This window comes from Apis cerana, linkage group LG13 (genome assembly GCF_029169275.1).
Source record: "Apis cerana isolate GH-2021 linkage group LG13, AcerK_1.0, whole genome shotgun sequence".
Taxonomy (NCBI): domain Eukaryota; kingdom Metazoa; phylum Arthropoda; class Insecta; order Hymenoptera; family Apidae; genus Apis; species Apis cerana.
The window spans coordinates 10,266,153-10,283,076 of record NC_083864.1 but is presented as its reverse complement, the minus strand read 5'-3'; the positions used below and the strand labels follow the sequence as shown (position 1 = coordinate 10,283,076).

At 31.9% G+C, this 16,924-nt stretch overlaps 1 protein-coding gene across 7 annotated transcripts in view; it reads left to right on the top strand.

Moving 5' to 3' along the window:
• The window catches only part of LOC108003997 (uncharacterized), a 77,091-nt gene extending 61,004 nt beyond the window's left edge, over nt 1-16,087 (top strand). For 5 of the 7 annotated variants that reach the window (XM_062084133.1, XM_028669830.2, XM_062084132.1 and 2 more), the window contains 4 exons: nt 7,401-7,825; nt 9,291-9,476; nt 10,276-10,622; nt 10,829-16,087. In XM_062084133.1, the coding sequence (XP_061940117.1) occupies nt 7,401-7,825; nt 9,291-9,476; nt 10,276-10,622; nt 10,829-10,880 (1,010 nt within the window). In that variant the 3' untranslated portion in view covers nt 10,881-16,087. Of the gene's footprint in view, nt 1-7,400; nt 7,826-9,290; nt 10,001-10,275; nt 10,623-10,828 lie in introns of those variants that run through there. The other 2 variants (XM_062084134.1, XR_009832481.1) reach the window with 2 other exon arrangements.
• Nucleotides 16,088-16,924: the final 837 nt, after the last annotated feature.

The following is a 16,924-nucleotide window of genomic DNA, read 5'->3' as shown; positions in this document are numbered from 1 at the left end:
CTTAATATCATTCTTCCTACGTAAACAAATTTATATAACAACATGGATTATTCCAGCTTCAAAATCACACCGCAAAAAAGAAATTAATTTCGCGTTGATTAAGACTTCTCCCTTTTTCCCTCCCCCCCCTCTCTCTCTCTCTTTCCAGCTCCATTGAATTTCTTCAACAAGCGAACCAGTAAAACCTTGCAACAATTGCATCAATTCCCAATCCGTTGCCATTTCGATCACAATACGAACTTTTCTGAAATGAAAAAAAACGAATTCGCATTACTTTACGCGATATTTACCCCTCTCGTAACAACGAGAGATCCTCCCTCCTCCCCCTTCTATTATAAAATCCAACACTCTCTCCCCAAAGAGAGAGAGAGAGAGAAGACGACCAGCAACCTTGGAACGGTGATTGCACATTGGGAGAATTTCCGCCATCGGGAGGAAGACAACAAAGTAATTTTTTCTTTTTTTTTTTTTTATTTTTTTTCTCGCTATTTCTGACACCACGAAAGGGGTTGACGAATGATGCGTGCGAGTTCTTTATAAGCAGAAATAAAACGAAGCCTTTGCGTGCCTTTCTCGTCGTTGGAGGAGGAGGAGGAGAGGGGGAAGAGGGCAAGGATGATGAGACAAAAGGCTGAGAACGTGTTTCAACACACCCGATTACGTTTGAAACTCGGTGACGCAAGGACTCGATTATTTTTATGGCGCGATGCCTCCCTCTCTTTCTTTCTCTATCTCCTGGATCAACCTCTCAAGTCGGCCTGTTCTTATTTTCAGAGAAAAAAGAAAGATAGAAAAGTCTTTGGATTAGATCGGATCGCGTTAAATTTCCAGAAAATTGAAAATTTGTACTTTCGACACGAGTTTAAAGTATTCGAATATTCGAATTAAGTGAAAAATTGACACCCCTTCCTCCTCTATTCCAAAAATAGAGAACGCGTTGAAAAGTTTGGTCCAAGGAACGACGAAATTGTTGAACTTTTCGTGTGCAAAGATATTGTGCGCGAATTGAAATGGCGAATGAATGACATGTTAATTAAAAGGAGTGCCGAGTGCGAGTCGAATTAACGTCGTTTCTCGTTCCAGTTTAATTGATTGTGTGTTTGTAAGTGTTATAAGCAATTTACGTACATTCACGGGACATTTGATGAAGATATTGTTGAACGTTGCCGCGCTAGATACTCGATAATCGATTTTGTATAAATCGACCTCTCTCCCTGTTTAAGGGCAAGTTTAATTGGTGGGGGATTCAAACGTGTTTTAAGATTGACTACCGTAACGAATGTCAATATTAGAAAACACGAAGCTTTTGATATTTCAATTTTTTATTGATTTTCCATTCGCTAGAATTTAATGGAAATATATTCAATTTCTAAAACGTACCAATCTTATTACTTTTCATCACGATATGATTTCCAATATCCATTTATAATGAATTTCTTACTTGCATTTGTTTTAATTGCGAGAACGAGACCGAAGAAATTGAAGAAGATGAGCAAGAAGATGAAAGAAATTATGATAATGTAAAGAATATTAGAGAAATTATTCAAAGGTTTATTAGGTACTCTATTTCATAATAAGACACAAGCAGATCACTTTTCTACCATCTTAGGAATTGGAGAAGGATGGACCCAGTTAATTTTAAAAATACATTTTTCTTATTACACTATATCTCGTCTCTGACGCAAAATATCTTGAAAAATTAATATGAAAATAGAATTAATCATCGTACCAAGTTATCGAATTTATCTTCCTATAAGTATTGAAGATTCAATGAACGAATTCTAGAGTTCGTTCCATTTGTTTTTATTTATATGAGATCTACGTTGGGTTACCTTTCACGTAAAAATGAAAGTTATTATGTAGTGGCAGGCGAAACAATCGTCTCTTTGGGCACAGACATACCACGCCACCGTCGAGAACGCGGTGACGCAAGTAATTATTTTTGTAGTACGTTGCACTCGTAGGCGAGTCTGTCTTATTTTAATTTTGCCCACCGTTCGATCTCGATTCGGATCTCGATTACGAGAATACCTAACAAGTAGTTAGATAGCATGTAAACAGAAACGCCTACGACACATTGCAGCACGCTTATTGTTGTTTAAACGTATAAATAGAAATTGAAATTTCATTTGAATTCTAAAACATGAAAATGTGAACGCGTGGATTTATAGGTTATGTCGTTATTTTGTTTTTATATGTACAAATTTATATGTGTCGTTCAAAAAAGAAATATTTTTTTATTTTTAAAAAGATACATAGATGTGATCAAGACGCCGATTATTATGCAAATCTTATAGGTCTTAACCAGCAGCTTCGAAGTGTTCTTTCAGCATAATGATTGTAATATGCATATATGTATAATGCATATCGCTCGTTTTTTTTTTTTTTTTAAGAAATCGTTTAAAAACTTGTTCTAAAAAATCCTAGATTATTCAACTGTTATTTAACCATTATAAAAATTTCTTTTAATTCATGTAGTTTGGTTAATATTTAAAAAATTCCAATAATTGATAAAATTCATAAATAATACTTATTTACATTTCTTTATTGTATTTATATTAATTTGTGGTTATAATAGTTTTCGCAATTAATAATGGAATATAGGGAAAAAATATAATCAATTTTCAGGCACAATTGGGTAGCTTCCTTCTTCTGAAAATAGATTTCATCATCTTCGTTTATAAACTGAGCTTAATAGTTTCTACGTTCCTAGACTCTATAGACTAAACTTCAAGTATTCATAGATGATACGTCTAGCAAACTGACTTCTGATCCAAATCCAAACTTTGTTTCTCATTTACATAAGGAATAAAAAAAGAAAGAAAATTTATCTTCTTGAAAGTGCAACACATCCGGTATTATTTCCATCCGTATCACGGTGACAGATGAGATGTCTTCTGAATATTGATTTTTATTCCAAATTTTTACCTTACGTGATCTCGATATTCAATATTTACCGAATGTTGTTTGCACACTTGTGTAAGAGAAAAGAGAGAAGAAATTTGTTTTTAAAAATATAACGTATCCTACGTTTAGTATCGTTAATATTTCTGTAGAGACGAGATGACACGCAAAATGACTTTTTCCCGAACTCTTTGAACGAAATATCTTGCTTTCAATATTTATAACATGAATTTTCTTTCGCATAAAAAACGATGTTTGAAATTTACTCTTGACAGGGAGTAATATAGACGTAGATCGTGTATTTAATATCGTTAGTATTTGCGTTATTTGCAGAGATGAGATATCTTTCAAATTGAATTTTATTTTTAAACAAATTTTAACATCGCAACGAACAATGAACGAATGTGGTTGTTTGTAACGATGATTACGAGGGTGAATATATGTATATTGTGAAAATCAATTAAATTTTACTATAATTACCGAGTGTGAAATTAGTGTGATAATTACAAGTGATAAATGAATTCTAGTTTCACGTTTTCATTTAACAATGCAATTTTTTCGACAATATCAACAATCAAACTTGTATTATTTTCATTAATTTAATTTATTCAAATTAAATTTTTATAAATTATTATACTCATTTATGATCAGTATTTAGCTGTTAAAAATGCAATAATTAAAATTCCCCTTAAACTGTAGTTATATCATAATTAAATATGATAAATTACAACGAAATTATATAACATTTTCCACAATATCATATTGAAATTTTAGCTTCGTTTTGATTATTTTTACTCGTTATCTTTTTCCCTAACATTTCAAAAATTTAAATGCTTCCCCCTTTGTTAAATGTTAAGGTTAAAAAAAAAGGCGCAAAAAAAAAATAGAACTGAAAATGCATTTATTTATGTAGCTACGACGACGTAGGACCGTCCTGCTTTCATTTTATTTTTACCAGTATTCCTTTCTATTTGTGCGCTTGCTTTGGGGGAGCGCATAGTACTCTCTCTCTTCAAATTTGCACGACAAACGTCGGGAGTTACCAAGATTTCTCTGTTTCTGAAACGAAAACGATTGAAACGTTTCCGATTCCATGCTCATTCATTGTTTTCTGTTTTTTTTTCTTTTTTCTTTTTTTTTTTTTTTCTTTTTTCTCTCTCCAAAATATCCGTTCCCTTGTTTCGAGACGTTTTCAAATACTCGCTGCCTCTCTTATTTTGCATAAATGCAAATTACACGAACGTTATTATTATTATAATACTGTGGGAGGTGATTTCATCGTGAATGGTATATTTTGATATCAATTCGTGTATGTGAATGAATTTGAATATTTTAAATTTTCGCAAGAAATGACTTCATTTCGTTAACGTTGTGATATTTGTTAAAAAAAAGATAAAAAAGAAATCGTAATGTTTACGGTTTGTTGTTTATTTTCATTCGTGAATAAATGATTCTTAAATTCTATTTATTCCATGCTTTCACAACTTTTGAAAAATCGATCAGGGACGAAGAGAGAGATCCAAATATTAATTTAATACGACTAGTTTACAATTTCAAGTATATCGACGAGATTTTTTAATTATATTGCATCGAGTATCTGGAGAAATGAAACGTAGGATCGATAGAAATGGGGGAGCGATGGGATATTCATAATTCATCGGAAATTATAACTTAAATAGAAATAAAGTTGAACTGAGATAATAATCTTGGATAAGCAATCGGGAAATGGAGATAATCGATAAAGATTGATTCTCTCGATCAATTTTAAGATATTTTATTATCGATAATTTTAAAACGGATATTGTTTTCGTTCAATATTTTCGTCGAATAAATAATAACATTGTCCGGGATATTTACCAGAAATATTTTTTGTTTGTAAATTTTATTTATTTAATTTTAAATAAATAATTCGATAAACAAAATTACGGATGTTGTTTTAGCTTTCATTAAAACAACGGTGTAGATTGTTAACGTTGTTTGTAATGAAAAAAACTTTAAAATTCGTAAAATTGGTATGGTGTATTCGCAATGAAGTATTCACAAATAAGAGTTTTCCTATTCCCTTCTTGATTTTTACAGAAAATATGTCTGCTTTAAAGGATTAATTAAATATTTAGACGATTATTTTAAAAATTTCCATTTACGACGCATTACCATGAAATTTCTTTGCAAGATATATCTAAAGAAATTTTATCACTAGACCAGTTAGTATAGCTTTCCTATACTTTCCCAACTCTTAATTGATACATTATAAAGTTTAATAAAAGTACGAAAGTCTTCGTTTAGCCGCCTTAAGTGCACCTTCCTTAGTCTTCAAAAACAATTACCAAGCATTAATCTAAGATTATATCGAGTAAAGAACGCGGGAAAGTATTTAAAGCGTTCTCCTTAGAATCGAGAAAATAGCTATTAATATTAACGAAAATACATAATAATTTCAATAGATAATTATCGAATCTGATTATATCGATTCTTAATCCTTGTCACTGGATTTATATAGTAAAAAGTATGGAAAAAGTCAAAAATCACGTATTGAAACGATCGACGAGTGATACCCTAATTATATAACTAGAACGAAATCCCTAGAATTCCACCGTAATCTATCGAACCACTTGATTCACCCAACTAATGTACAAAGGAACGAAATTCCATTTGATGAATACGCAACAATATGGAATAGAAAATGAAGCTCGGACAGCTGTGGAAATACGGTTTGAGAAATTGGAGCAACCCTTAATCCTGGCCAAAAACTCTTCGTATAAATTTTCCACCCCCGGGAGAATGATTTATTTCACGACTGCACTCTGTTCTCCAAAAAATATCCCCACGAAATTGCAGCCGAAAGTTCAAACCAAGTAAATCGCCGCGGTTATCTCGCGCGGATCACGAATAAAAAAAAATAACCGCCTTGGAAGGATTCGAAAACGAGGCCAAAGAGATGTAAGGGGTAATGACAATGTCTTTTCTTTTTTCTTTCCACGCCCGATTGCTGGTTTGTTCGTGACGTGCCTTTTAACGATGGTTAAAAGGAACAAAAAGTCTTTTGTAAGCTTTTCTCTCCTCGCTTATGGTCATCGGCGCCTGGCTGTGTTGATAGAAATCGTAATTAGAAAAAAGTAGGCAGGAAGGAAATCTTGATTAGCGATTGTATATTTCGTCTTTTGGTATATTTATATTTTCATATAGAGGAGGATAGAAGTTTTATTCGGAAATAAAATTACGGAATAATAGATCGTCGGACATTTTCTGAATGGCTTAATTCAAAACAAGTACAAAAATGTTGGCTTATTTATCGAGTTGTAAGCGATTGCATTAGATGAAGCGAGATGGAAACAACATGGCGCGTCGCGGTATGGCAGAAGTAAAGCTGTCTAAAATTTCATTTTATTTTCATTTAACGCAAGTTTTAATTGTTTATAAATTAATAAATAAAATTTCATTTTATACAAGTTTGAGAAATGTTAAAAATGTAAATTAATAAGTAATAGTAATAAATTTTAATAGGAAAGAGAATATTTTCTGTCTCAAGAATAATTCTAAAAAAAAAAATTTATTCCACTCTAAATAATTGCATCATTTAATTAGAGAAATAAGAAAAATCATATTCCATTAAGAAATAAATCTAAATTCTCGTTTATTTATTTTTCAACTGAGTTTAATTTTCATTAAACTTAATTTCCAGAAATAAAAATCAATAACAATAGCTGTTATATTCTTCGTTATTGCAAAGGACAATCAGCTTCGTCATTTTGACAAGAGAAACGACTTCCATAATTTATTCAGAACCATCTGCTCTGCTCACAAATTTCCGTTCGTGATCGATCATGTCCAATCAATATTGGGCGTTTCAATGGTTGATAAATAAGATGGATGACACTCGGACCAAAAATCTACCACAATGTCTGACAAGTGCTGTATAAATCTATTAAATCTACACGTGTTACTATATTATATTAAAGTTAATATTTACATTATAGAATTAATTATCATGGATCTTGCGTTTTCATAAGATGAAACGTTTCAAAATTAGATTGATATAGCAAACAACCCGTTTAATTAGAATCATTTTCATATGTTATGAATATACCTTCAATCAACAATTTTCTATATTCCACTTGTACGTAATTCAAAGTTTCACAGAAGCAAATGACAACTGAAATTCGAATATTGTTTTATCTTTCATGCTGTTTACAATAGATCGTATTAAATTTCTCTGATGCGATAATATATATAACATAATATTCCTAAAACCATCTCGAAAAATATTTTAATACTTCTTAACAAATAATTTATTACTATTACTCCAAAGTTTCTACAAGAAAAGTATAAAAAAATACAAACAGTTTAGATATCATACAAAATGTAAATTTGAATCGTCAAATATTTATTCGTAATTTTAACCAAGAATCTAATTAATTTTCTCGTTTTTCTTTTCAAAGCGATAAATAAAAAAATAAAAGCGTCGAGGCAAATAATCGACTGTGATGAGTTTACAGAGAGCGACAAGAGGGTGGTGGTGAGACGAGAGGCTGGCGGGGAGTTCGGTTTCCGGATCCACGGCTCGAAACCGGTGGTCGTTTCCGCGATCGAGCCCGATACACCCGCCGAGAGCTCTGGCCTCGAAGTCGGCGACATTATAATGTCGGTGAACGGAAAAAGCGTGATGGACGCGACCCATTCGGAAGTTGTGAGGCTCGCGCACTCTGGAACCGACGTCCTTGAACTCGAAGTGGCGAGGACGTGCAACGTGCTCGCGCCGCGGGTGTCCAGGCCCGGCACCAAGGAAGGAAACGACGAGGCGCCGCTTTGTTCCGGATACCTGTGGAGGAAATCCGCCACCTCCTCGAACACGGACAAGTGGGTGAGGAGATGGTTCGCCTTGCGACGTGACAACTGCCTCTACTATTACAAGACTGACGCGGTTAGTACCAGATACTAGTTTCTTCGTTTTCTTCTTCCTCTTTCTCTTTTTTCTCTTTCTCTTCTTCTTTCTCTTCCTCTTCTTCTTCTTTTTCCCCTTTTTCTTCCTCTTCCTCTTCTTTGTCTTCTTCTTCGTCTTCTTTCTCTTCTTCTTTCTCTTCCTCTTCTTTTTTCGCTTTTTCCTCTTCTTCCTCTTTTTTTTCTTTTTCCTCTTCTTCTTCTTCTTCTTCTTCCTCTTCTTCTTTTTTCGCTTTTTCCTCTTCTTCCTCTTTTTTTTCTTTTTCCTCTTCTTCTTCTTCCTCTTCTTCTTCTTCTTTTTCCTCTTTTTCTTCCTCTTCCTCTTCTTTGTCTTCTTCTTCGTCTTCTTCTTTCTCTTCTTCTTCCTCTTCCTCTTCTTCTTCCTCTTCCTCTTCTTTTTCCTCTTCTTCTTCTTCCTCTTTTTTTCTTTTTCCTCTTCTTCCTCTTCCTTTTCTTTTTCCTCTTCCTCTTCTTCTTCTTCTTTCTCTTCCTCTTTCTCTTTTTCTTCCTCTTCTTCTTCCTCTCCTTCTTTCTCTTCTTCTTCCTCTTCTTTGTCTTCTTTTTCCTCTTTTTCTTCCTCTTTCTCTTCTTTGTCTTCTTTTTCCTCTTCATCTTCCTCTTTCTCTTCTTCTTCCTCTTCTTCTTCTTCTTTTTCTTTTTTTCTCTTTCTCGAAGTTATAAATGGTAAATGAATTATGAAATATTTATTCGTATTTTAAAAGAAGATTTTTAAGTAATATTTTCTCGATGTTTAAACGATTTAAACGTTTCACCATTGAAAACTTCAATCTACTTCCGGCCAATTTAATAGGTGAGATATAATTACACTTGCCGATAATGTAACGAGGTCGCCAACTACAACAAACTACAAAAGCTCGTGCAACTTTCGCGATGATCCTCCCTTGTACTCGCCATTAGGGCTTCGACTAACTATCCTTTTCATGCGAGTGGTACATCCTGTGACCTAGCTTCTATTATCCCCTCGTTTAACGAGAGAGAGAAAGAGAGAGAAATCTCAAGACGTAACACTGACTTTTTGATGAATCTTTCCATAATTCTGAAAGGCAATCATTTAAAAGCACTTGTATAGAATTAAATATAATTTATGTTCCTCTAATTTCTTTTATTCCAGTTCCCCATATATATATATATTTACGAATTTTCAAATTTTTCGAAGGAAATAAATGTCACCATGTACACCGTGTTTTCGAGTTATTTTCTCGCGTGAAGATATCGCCTCCTTTGGAGTGGTACATCTACTTTATCTTTCACGGAGCAGAATAATTGCAAAAGTTAGGAAAAGAAAAGTCGTTCACGCCTCGAAAACTCATTTAACACGCGCGGTGTTCCTTCGAGCGAATCGCAAGAATCGGCTGTTTACTAAGAAGAATTCAGGTTTGTCTCGAAAGAGAAATGATTCACCGGCGACTGTTGGTTGTTTTTCGCAGGATTCACAGCCAGTGGGGGCGGTGATGCTGATAAAGTACGATGTGGAGCAAACACCCGAGCTAAGGTTACACAGTTTCGCGATCAAGAAGCATGGCGCGCCGACGCTTCGACTCGCGGCGGATACGGAAGAGGCAGCAGCTCGATGGACGACGGTCATCAAGGAGGCCATTGAGAGAAACGACCAAGTAAATGTCGCGTGTAAACTTGACGAGTTATTCCATTATGTGCGTTTACGTAAGAGAAACCTGTTTAAAGAGGAAGTAACTGATTCTTACTTCTCGTGTTACGCACAAAGATAAATGACAAAAAGTTTCTGATATCTTTAAATTCTCTGAAAATTTTACATGTAAAAAAATTGTCAGTCAAATCTCGAGGAAAATTTGACAAATTAAAATTGAGTATGAACTTTTTACCTGTGAACATATTTTTGGAAATATTCTTAGTAAACTGGTCGAGATAAAAGGAATTTTTGAGGAATTTAAATGAAACGATAAAATCGGAGGATTTGTAAGTTTAAGAAAACGAGATTCGTTTTAAAACTCTCCAAGTTTGGCTGTCTGCCTGTTGGAACTTATTTGAATTTGGCTAGATTAGATCCGGAATTGTTACGAAGAATCGTGTAGTTCAATTAAAATAGTTACGAAAATTCGTAATAACACGAGTGTTCAAGAATTATTAATAAAAATACTTTAATCACTTTTGCAAAGTATTCGAATTGTAAACTTCATTCTTATCACAAGTTGTACTTTTAACACCGATGTCTCCCTCTCATAATTCTTTCTAATTATCTAAAATTGTTTCAAGTTCGAAACAAAAGACAAGACGACGCCTCTCAAATTTTTCTCGCTCTTATAAAAATATTATCGAGAGATTAACATCATTATCGAAACTAAGATTTGTTACGGAATATATTTCCACTCCTCTCCCTTCGACCACTTATTAATTCTCATTCATTTCTCATCACCATCGACACGTTTTTACCAGGTCGACACCTGGCTGGAAGCGTCGTTAAGGATGCGTGAGATGGCGGCGTGCGCCATCCACAGACCAGATTGCTTTGGATATCTGAGCAAGCAGCAGGAACACGCAAGGAAAACATCCTCGCCAACCGGTTGGTCGAGGCGGTATTGCGTGCTGAAAGACGCTGCGCTGTACTTCTACGACGACGCGAACGCCGAGAAGGCGTTCGGTGTCGCCTGCCTTCACGGCTTCAGAGTGCACAGCAGCGCACCCACTTCCGGTGGCAGGAAGCACGCGTTCGAATTGCAGCCACCAGACCCCACGCAGAGGAGTTACATCTTCGCCACGGAATCAGAGATGGACAAGAAACGGTAGCTTGATGACTATTTTATCATTATTTTTCATACTTTATATCACGTAATAACGTTTTATATTGCAGTTTATTAACCTTTTCGCATCTTTTCGTTAGATTATTCTAGATGGACGATTATATTGTTTGTGTTTTGTTGGAAATAATTTTATTGGCGAATTTGAAAGGAAATTGAGGAGACGGGTTAATTGTTTGTTCGAATTTCAGGTGGCTCGCAGCGCTCGAGTATTCGATCGATCGATGGATAAAGATTGGTTGACAAAGGCCGACTTACCGTACGAAGAAGCAAAGAAGTCGAAGCAGCGAAGACCCTTTGAGATGTCCTTCGCCTCTTTCTGTTTCCGGTTCCTAACGAACATTGTCGAAAATCACAAATTCATCGATCACCGTCGCCTTTATCACCTCGATCGTCGTTCGCAAGTTCATCGCGTGGATCGTGTCGCAAATACTCTTCAAATTCGCGATTCGTCAGAAATCATGATGAGCGATTTCATTATCTATTATGAAATATCGTTTGCCTTCGTAAAGAATTTTCAATTTTTCTTCTCTCATTCGTTCGTTCGGCTAATTTAATCGATGATAATCTTTTAAATCGGTCATATTTTGCTCCCTTTTCCCGTGAAGAAATCTTATTTTCTAAATCCAAACTTTCTCAAATGTTGTTCAATTATGTATCAAACGACATTGGATTAGAGAAATTTCTATCTATAATTAACTCTTAAGCGCCTCTTTACAATTTCAATTTTATACAGATTTTGTGTAAATTTGATCCTTTATTGTATAAATTTCGATAATTCTGCTGTTTGCAATTTTTAAAAATTTCGTCGCTTTCTTCTATAGCTGTTTATATTTATACGAATTTTCGTCGATCTCGTTGTTGCCGGTGATTCCGATGCTCGATTCGTAAAACTTCGTCAATCTCTTAGTGTCACGGATCATTTTTTATAATAATTGCTGATTACCAGTGGCGTTGCATTTATCAAAAATTCAATATTCGTAACGCAATTGATACTTGAAACAATGTTTCTCAAACGTGTATTATATTTAAAACATAGTGTGCTATTGATTTTCGATATTTCTTTCAAAATAAAAAAAAAAAAAACATTGCTTATCCAAATAATTTTAATCGTAAAATAATTCAAAGGTAATTGATTTCGTTAGATATTTTTTTATCTTTGAAGAAAGAATTTTTTAATTATTTTAATAAATACATTTATAAAGTCGCATTACGTACACGATATTTCATTTATATATCGTATGTAATGTTAATAAACTTGCATAATAATATGTAGGCTATAAGATAAAATTTAATTTATTTAAACATTTTATATTTCAATTTTTTAACCAACTCACTTTCACTGTCATTCAGACATTTAATACGATCTAGTGTAATATCGATTAACATCATTAATATCGTCAACGATCACTGAACGAATAAAAATCAGCTTCAAGATCCCTTTCATTTCCCTACCAAATATATACGCACAATTTTTACCGTTTGTAATAATCGTTACTTTTTCGATAATGATGCTCACGAAACGCATAAAGACTTGCAAACATCGTAAGAAAGTAAGGAAACAGTAGCTACTACGTCGTTTAAAATGACAGAGAATTTGAGAAACACTGTTTCAAGCTAGTGCCAGTATCGAATCAGACAAATCTCGATACGATAGAACTTCGTCTATCCGGATTTTATTCATTGGAATTGCTACTTGAAAAAATTTTATTTCGTCGTGTTAATAGTTATTAATTTTGTGAGGTTAGTCATTATCATTGAAAGGGTTAATAATCGAATTTTACTGAATTCTTATTATATTGTAGTATAGAGATGATCTATGCTTTTTATTAGGTTGTATAAGATTTTATAACATCGTACGAATGCTATTACGTCGCTAGATGTCTCGTCAATCGATGTAAAGATGGCTAATTCCTTAATCTAGATAAAAGAAGTTCTATCGTATTTATTATAATCTTCGTGATTCGTGTCTCGTGACTTAGTAAATTTTTGTATTGTTAATCAGCTTTTGGATTCTGTTTTTATATATACAAACGTTGCATACTTTATCGACACACAGGAATTGAAATCACACTCGACAAGCGTGGAACATCAAATTAAGAAGAAGAAAAAAAGAAGCAAGGGGATGATGAGAATTGTTTATTCACCAACTGTGTCTTGTATTAAAATGATTACGATTATCGACTTTTTCTCTTACAGAATTAGGATTCGATTTAGATTTTAAGAGAATTTTAACTGTCGTCCACCGAATTTTCATTGGAAAATTTTTCTCATTGCAGAATCGAGGATACATTAGGTCGATGCAAATGAAATGGCTGAATTTGAACGTCTGTAATTTTATCGAAAATAAATTTGTTAATGAATTAACATGTAATTCAACAGATATAATACATTTTGAAAAGTTTAATAAAAAAAAAAAAAAGAAATAAAAAATCTTTTATTTCGTAATAAGAAAGTTTTGTTTAAGCTTTAAATTTTCATAACTCATGACTTTCGTGTCATAAATATTAGAAATATTAATTGGAACGTTTAGCTGAATTCAAATTTTGAATGTTTTTACACTTTTATAATATTGGCCATTTCATATGCAACAATTTAATACATTTTCCAAAAGCATTGTTCGTACTTTATTGTACACTCTGGTACAGTCAACAAACTCAACAAATGCTCGAAAATTATTGTAACGTTAATTAAAAGTTACATATTACCACGACAAACAATAACAAACAGGATTTCCTTCGTTATTCGAGTTGTATTTGTTTTAAAAATTTAAACAAACGTATTGTGTCTTTAAAATTGAATGAAAGATTCATAAGAATCGTGATTAATTAACAGTTTGAATTAGAATCGGATAAAAATAATACATTTATTTTAAATGAAATTTTTATTCGAAAAATGATCCTTTCCTTATGTAAATAGCTGAAGATTTATTCGGATAATCGTTAAAACAAAAAGAAATAAGAGAAGAAAATTCAAGAAGAGAAAATTTAAATATAAATTTTACAAAAGAAAAAAAAAAAAATATTAAAGATTTGATTGTTCGAATAATTTTCAACCAAACTGAGAGAAAGGTCATTGAAGAATAAAGCGCGAATAAAAATAAAAATCAAAAAAGAACCATCGCGAAAATTCCCCTCGTGCGAAGAAAAACAATTTTTTCGCCCAACAAGATTTGCTTTCTTCCGCGTGCTTGTTGCGTGAGTACGAACAATCCAACAACTAAATCACACGTGACCGTGTGTAATTGGAATTGCCGCCATTATATCGCCAATATTCTTACCGCCAAATATTTGTATCGATAAACCACGCGAATCGTAATCTTAGAATCGAAGAGGAATCAAAATAATAATCTTTCCTCGAGAAACGAAGAAAATAATTTCGAGAGTGATAATTTCAAGGGGGATCGGGGAACGAAGAGTATTTCAACGAAGATTAAGCGTGAGCGCCCGTGTTAATTGCGACAGAAATCGATAGATGTCGCGCGGAGAGCAGAAGAGGAACGAAGGACAGGGATACAATCCGAAAGTGCGTCCATAAGTGACGCGAGGAAACGCCAGGAAAATTGAACGACAGACCGCTCAAAAAAAAAAAAAAAAAAAATAAAAAAAAGCACACAGATAATAAAATAGGAAGTTTAATACAATTGTAGAATGAAGTGCGTCAATTATTTACCTGTCACCCTTCGAGCTGGTTTGAAGGACGTTGGTTTTATTGCTGTTTAGATGATGCAGTGTCTTTTCCATAGGTAGGAGGATCCTCTTACCGCCGAGAAAGCCGGACAGCGGTCGCTCTTATTGACCAATATAGACATTTCTTTCTTGGACTCTGTATAAAATAGTTTTTATACAGATGTTCATTACTATTCTTTGTGGATATCATTTTCTTTGAATTTGTTTTATTGTGATTCAATTGGTAAATTATTCACGTAGAGAAAGAGAGAGAGAGAGAGAGAGAGAGAGAGAGAGAGAGAGAAAGAGAGAGAAATCTATATTCTTTTTATATTTAGCGAAAAAACAGTTGGTTTTTTAAATAGAAATGTATTTATTATGTGATAGAGTGGAACGAAATAGAAGGAAAATTTTTATGCATTTAAGATTCATTGTAGTGAATAAAAATTATATTAATTCGTTTTTCGTTTTTGACAAATAACATTCTTTTGCATATGTAATAATTTTAAATAGGAGAAATTTGAACGTTAAATTTGAAAATTTAAACTGAAAAGAAAATATTATTTTATTAGAATTCGTGTTTTATTTAGAATTTGTTTTACTCAATTTTGATCTTTTTCGTTCTACTCTAAATAATATTGTATTAACTGGTCGATAAAAAATTAAATTGGAATATTTGTAATGCAAAATCTATTAAGCCAAGTTAAGCACATTATTATTCATCAAAATTAATATTTATTTTATCCATAATTTTACAATATATCATTAAGACCTCGATATGAAAATTTTATATAATTTTAAATTTTCAATATCACTCTATTATTTCACATTAAGATAAAATTTATAACCAATGGCCAGTTAACAAGTTTCTTTGTTTAAACTTTTGTAGTGGATGTATGTGATTGTAATTAAGATATGGGTGAAAATGTATAAATAATTATGTCTTCGTTGTTAATTAAGTATTATTATAGAATATTTGATAAAATTATTTGGAATGAATCATATAATTGGAATAAATTATAATCGTTTCACTCTATTATAAAAAAATATATAAAAGAAGATAACCTTACGAGCTATGATACTTTATTGTATTTTTATTGTATTTTTAAATATGAAAAATTTTTGAACAACTTTATAAAAACTTTAAGCTTTTATAAATAATTTATTTAATTAACGATTGTACTACATATTATTAATAATTTTTTTTAGCCTTAACTATTATTTAAGAAAGATATTCCAAATTCAAATATATGATTCATTCTATATATATATATAAATCAATAAAAAATCATTTTCTGTAAAGTGAAAAAGCGCACAAATTCAAATTTGCGAATTTATTGAAGAAACATATTGGTTAAGAATTAAAAAATTCATAAATAAGTAAAAAAATAAATAAAACAAAAAATAAGAATGTTAGTGGCTTTATGATAATAATCTCACATAAAAAATAGCGATTTGTTGTTTTTATGAAAATCAAATCATAAAATTTCGAATTAATTTTTTGATTATCATCTGAAATTCATAAAAATACACTAATAACATAATTTTTATTGAATAAAATGGCTGATTCGTTCGTTCGAATTTTTTAAACATTTTACTAATAAGAATTTTTATAAAATGTATGAAAAAAATTGTGCAATATTATTGTAACAAATTAGAATCAGTGTGATTGTAAAAGTACAAAAAGGTCAAATGTAACCGTGTCCGTCTTTCTAGTGCCAAAACTGGAATTATTTAATTGAACCAATCGAGATTGTAATAAATGTCGTTGAGAGAAAATAATATTTGCATTATTTTATTGACTTTATAGCACAAATCTTTTATAACGCAAATTTTTTAAGAACTACTCGTTAATATAATTTAATATTTTAATTTTAAACTCAGACAATTTTATACTTTATCTTATAGATCTAAAATTTTTTATAATTTCATTTTTTTTAATATATTATAATTCAGTTGAAATTAAATGAAAAATATTATTCTTTATAGATAACACAGATACAACGCACTTATTTATATTTTATGAAATTTTTCCTTGTTTAAATAATTTACTTTATTTTATCACTAATCGTGTATAAGAAGTTTTACCATTTTTCGCGTAGATGGCAATACAAGTCTAAGACCACTAACAAGTTCATTTTTCCGTCGGTAATAATGTCCAACAAGTTTGGGCAATGAAATTTGCATTTTTGTATATATCGTAAATATATTTCTGTATATTTAATTTTCAAAAATATGATCACTTAAAGAGATAAATATATATAAAAAAATGTATCATCAAATTCCATTCCATTACAAATTATAATTAAATAAAATAACAAAAAAAGATTGCGTTATTTTTATCTAATATATATTCTGCAATGTCAATGACATAGTTTTGGCAGCTGCGTTCCCATAGACTCGAATCGATAATAATTGTCCACTAACTATTTCCAAGTATTCGTGAAACAGACTCCCAAGATCGAAACATATAATTTCGCAATGGAATTCGAAAGGCTTCGAGGATTATTAGTCAGTTTGCCGAACTCCATACGCAATTTGATATATTAACTATACTGCGATATTAACCATTAATTCCAATGAATAGTAATTATCGTTAAATTATTGCCATTTTTTTAT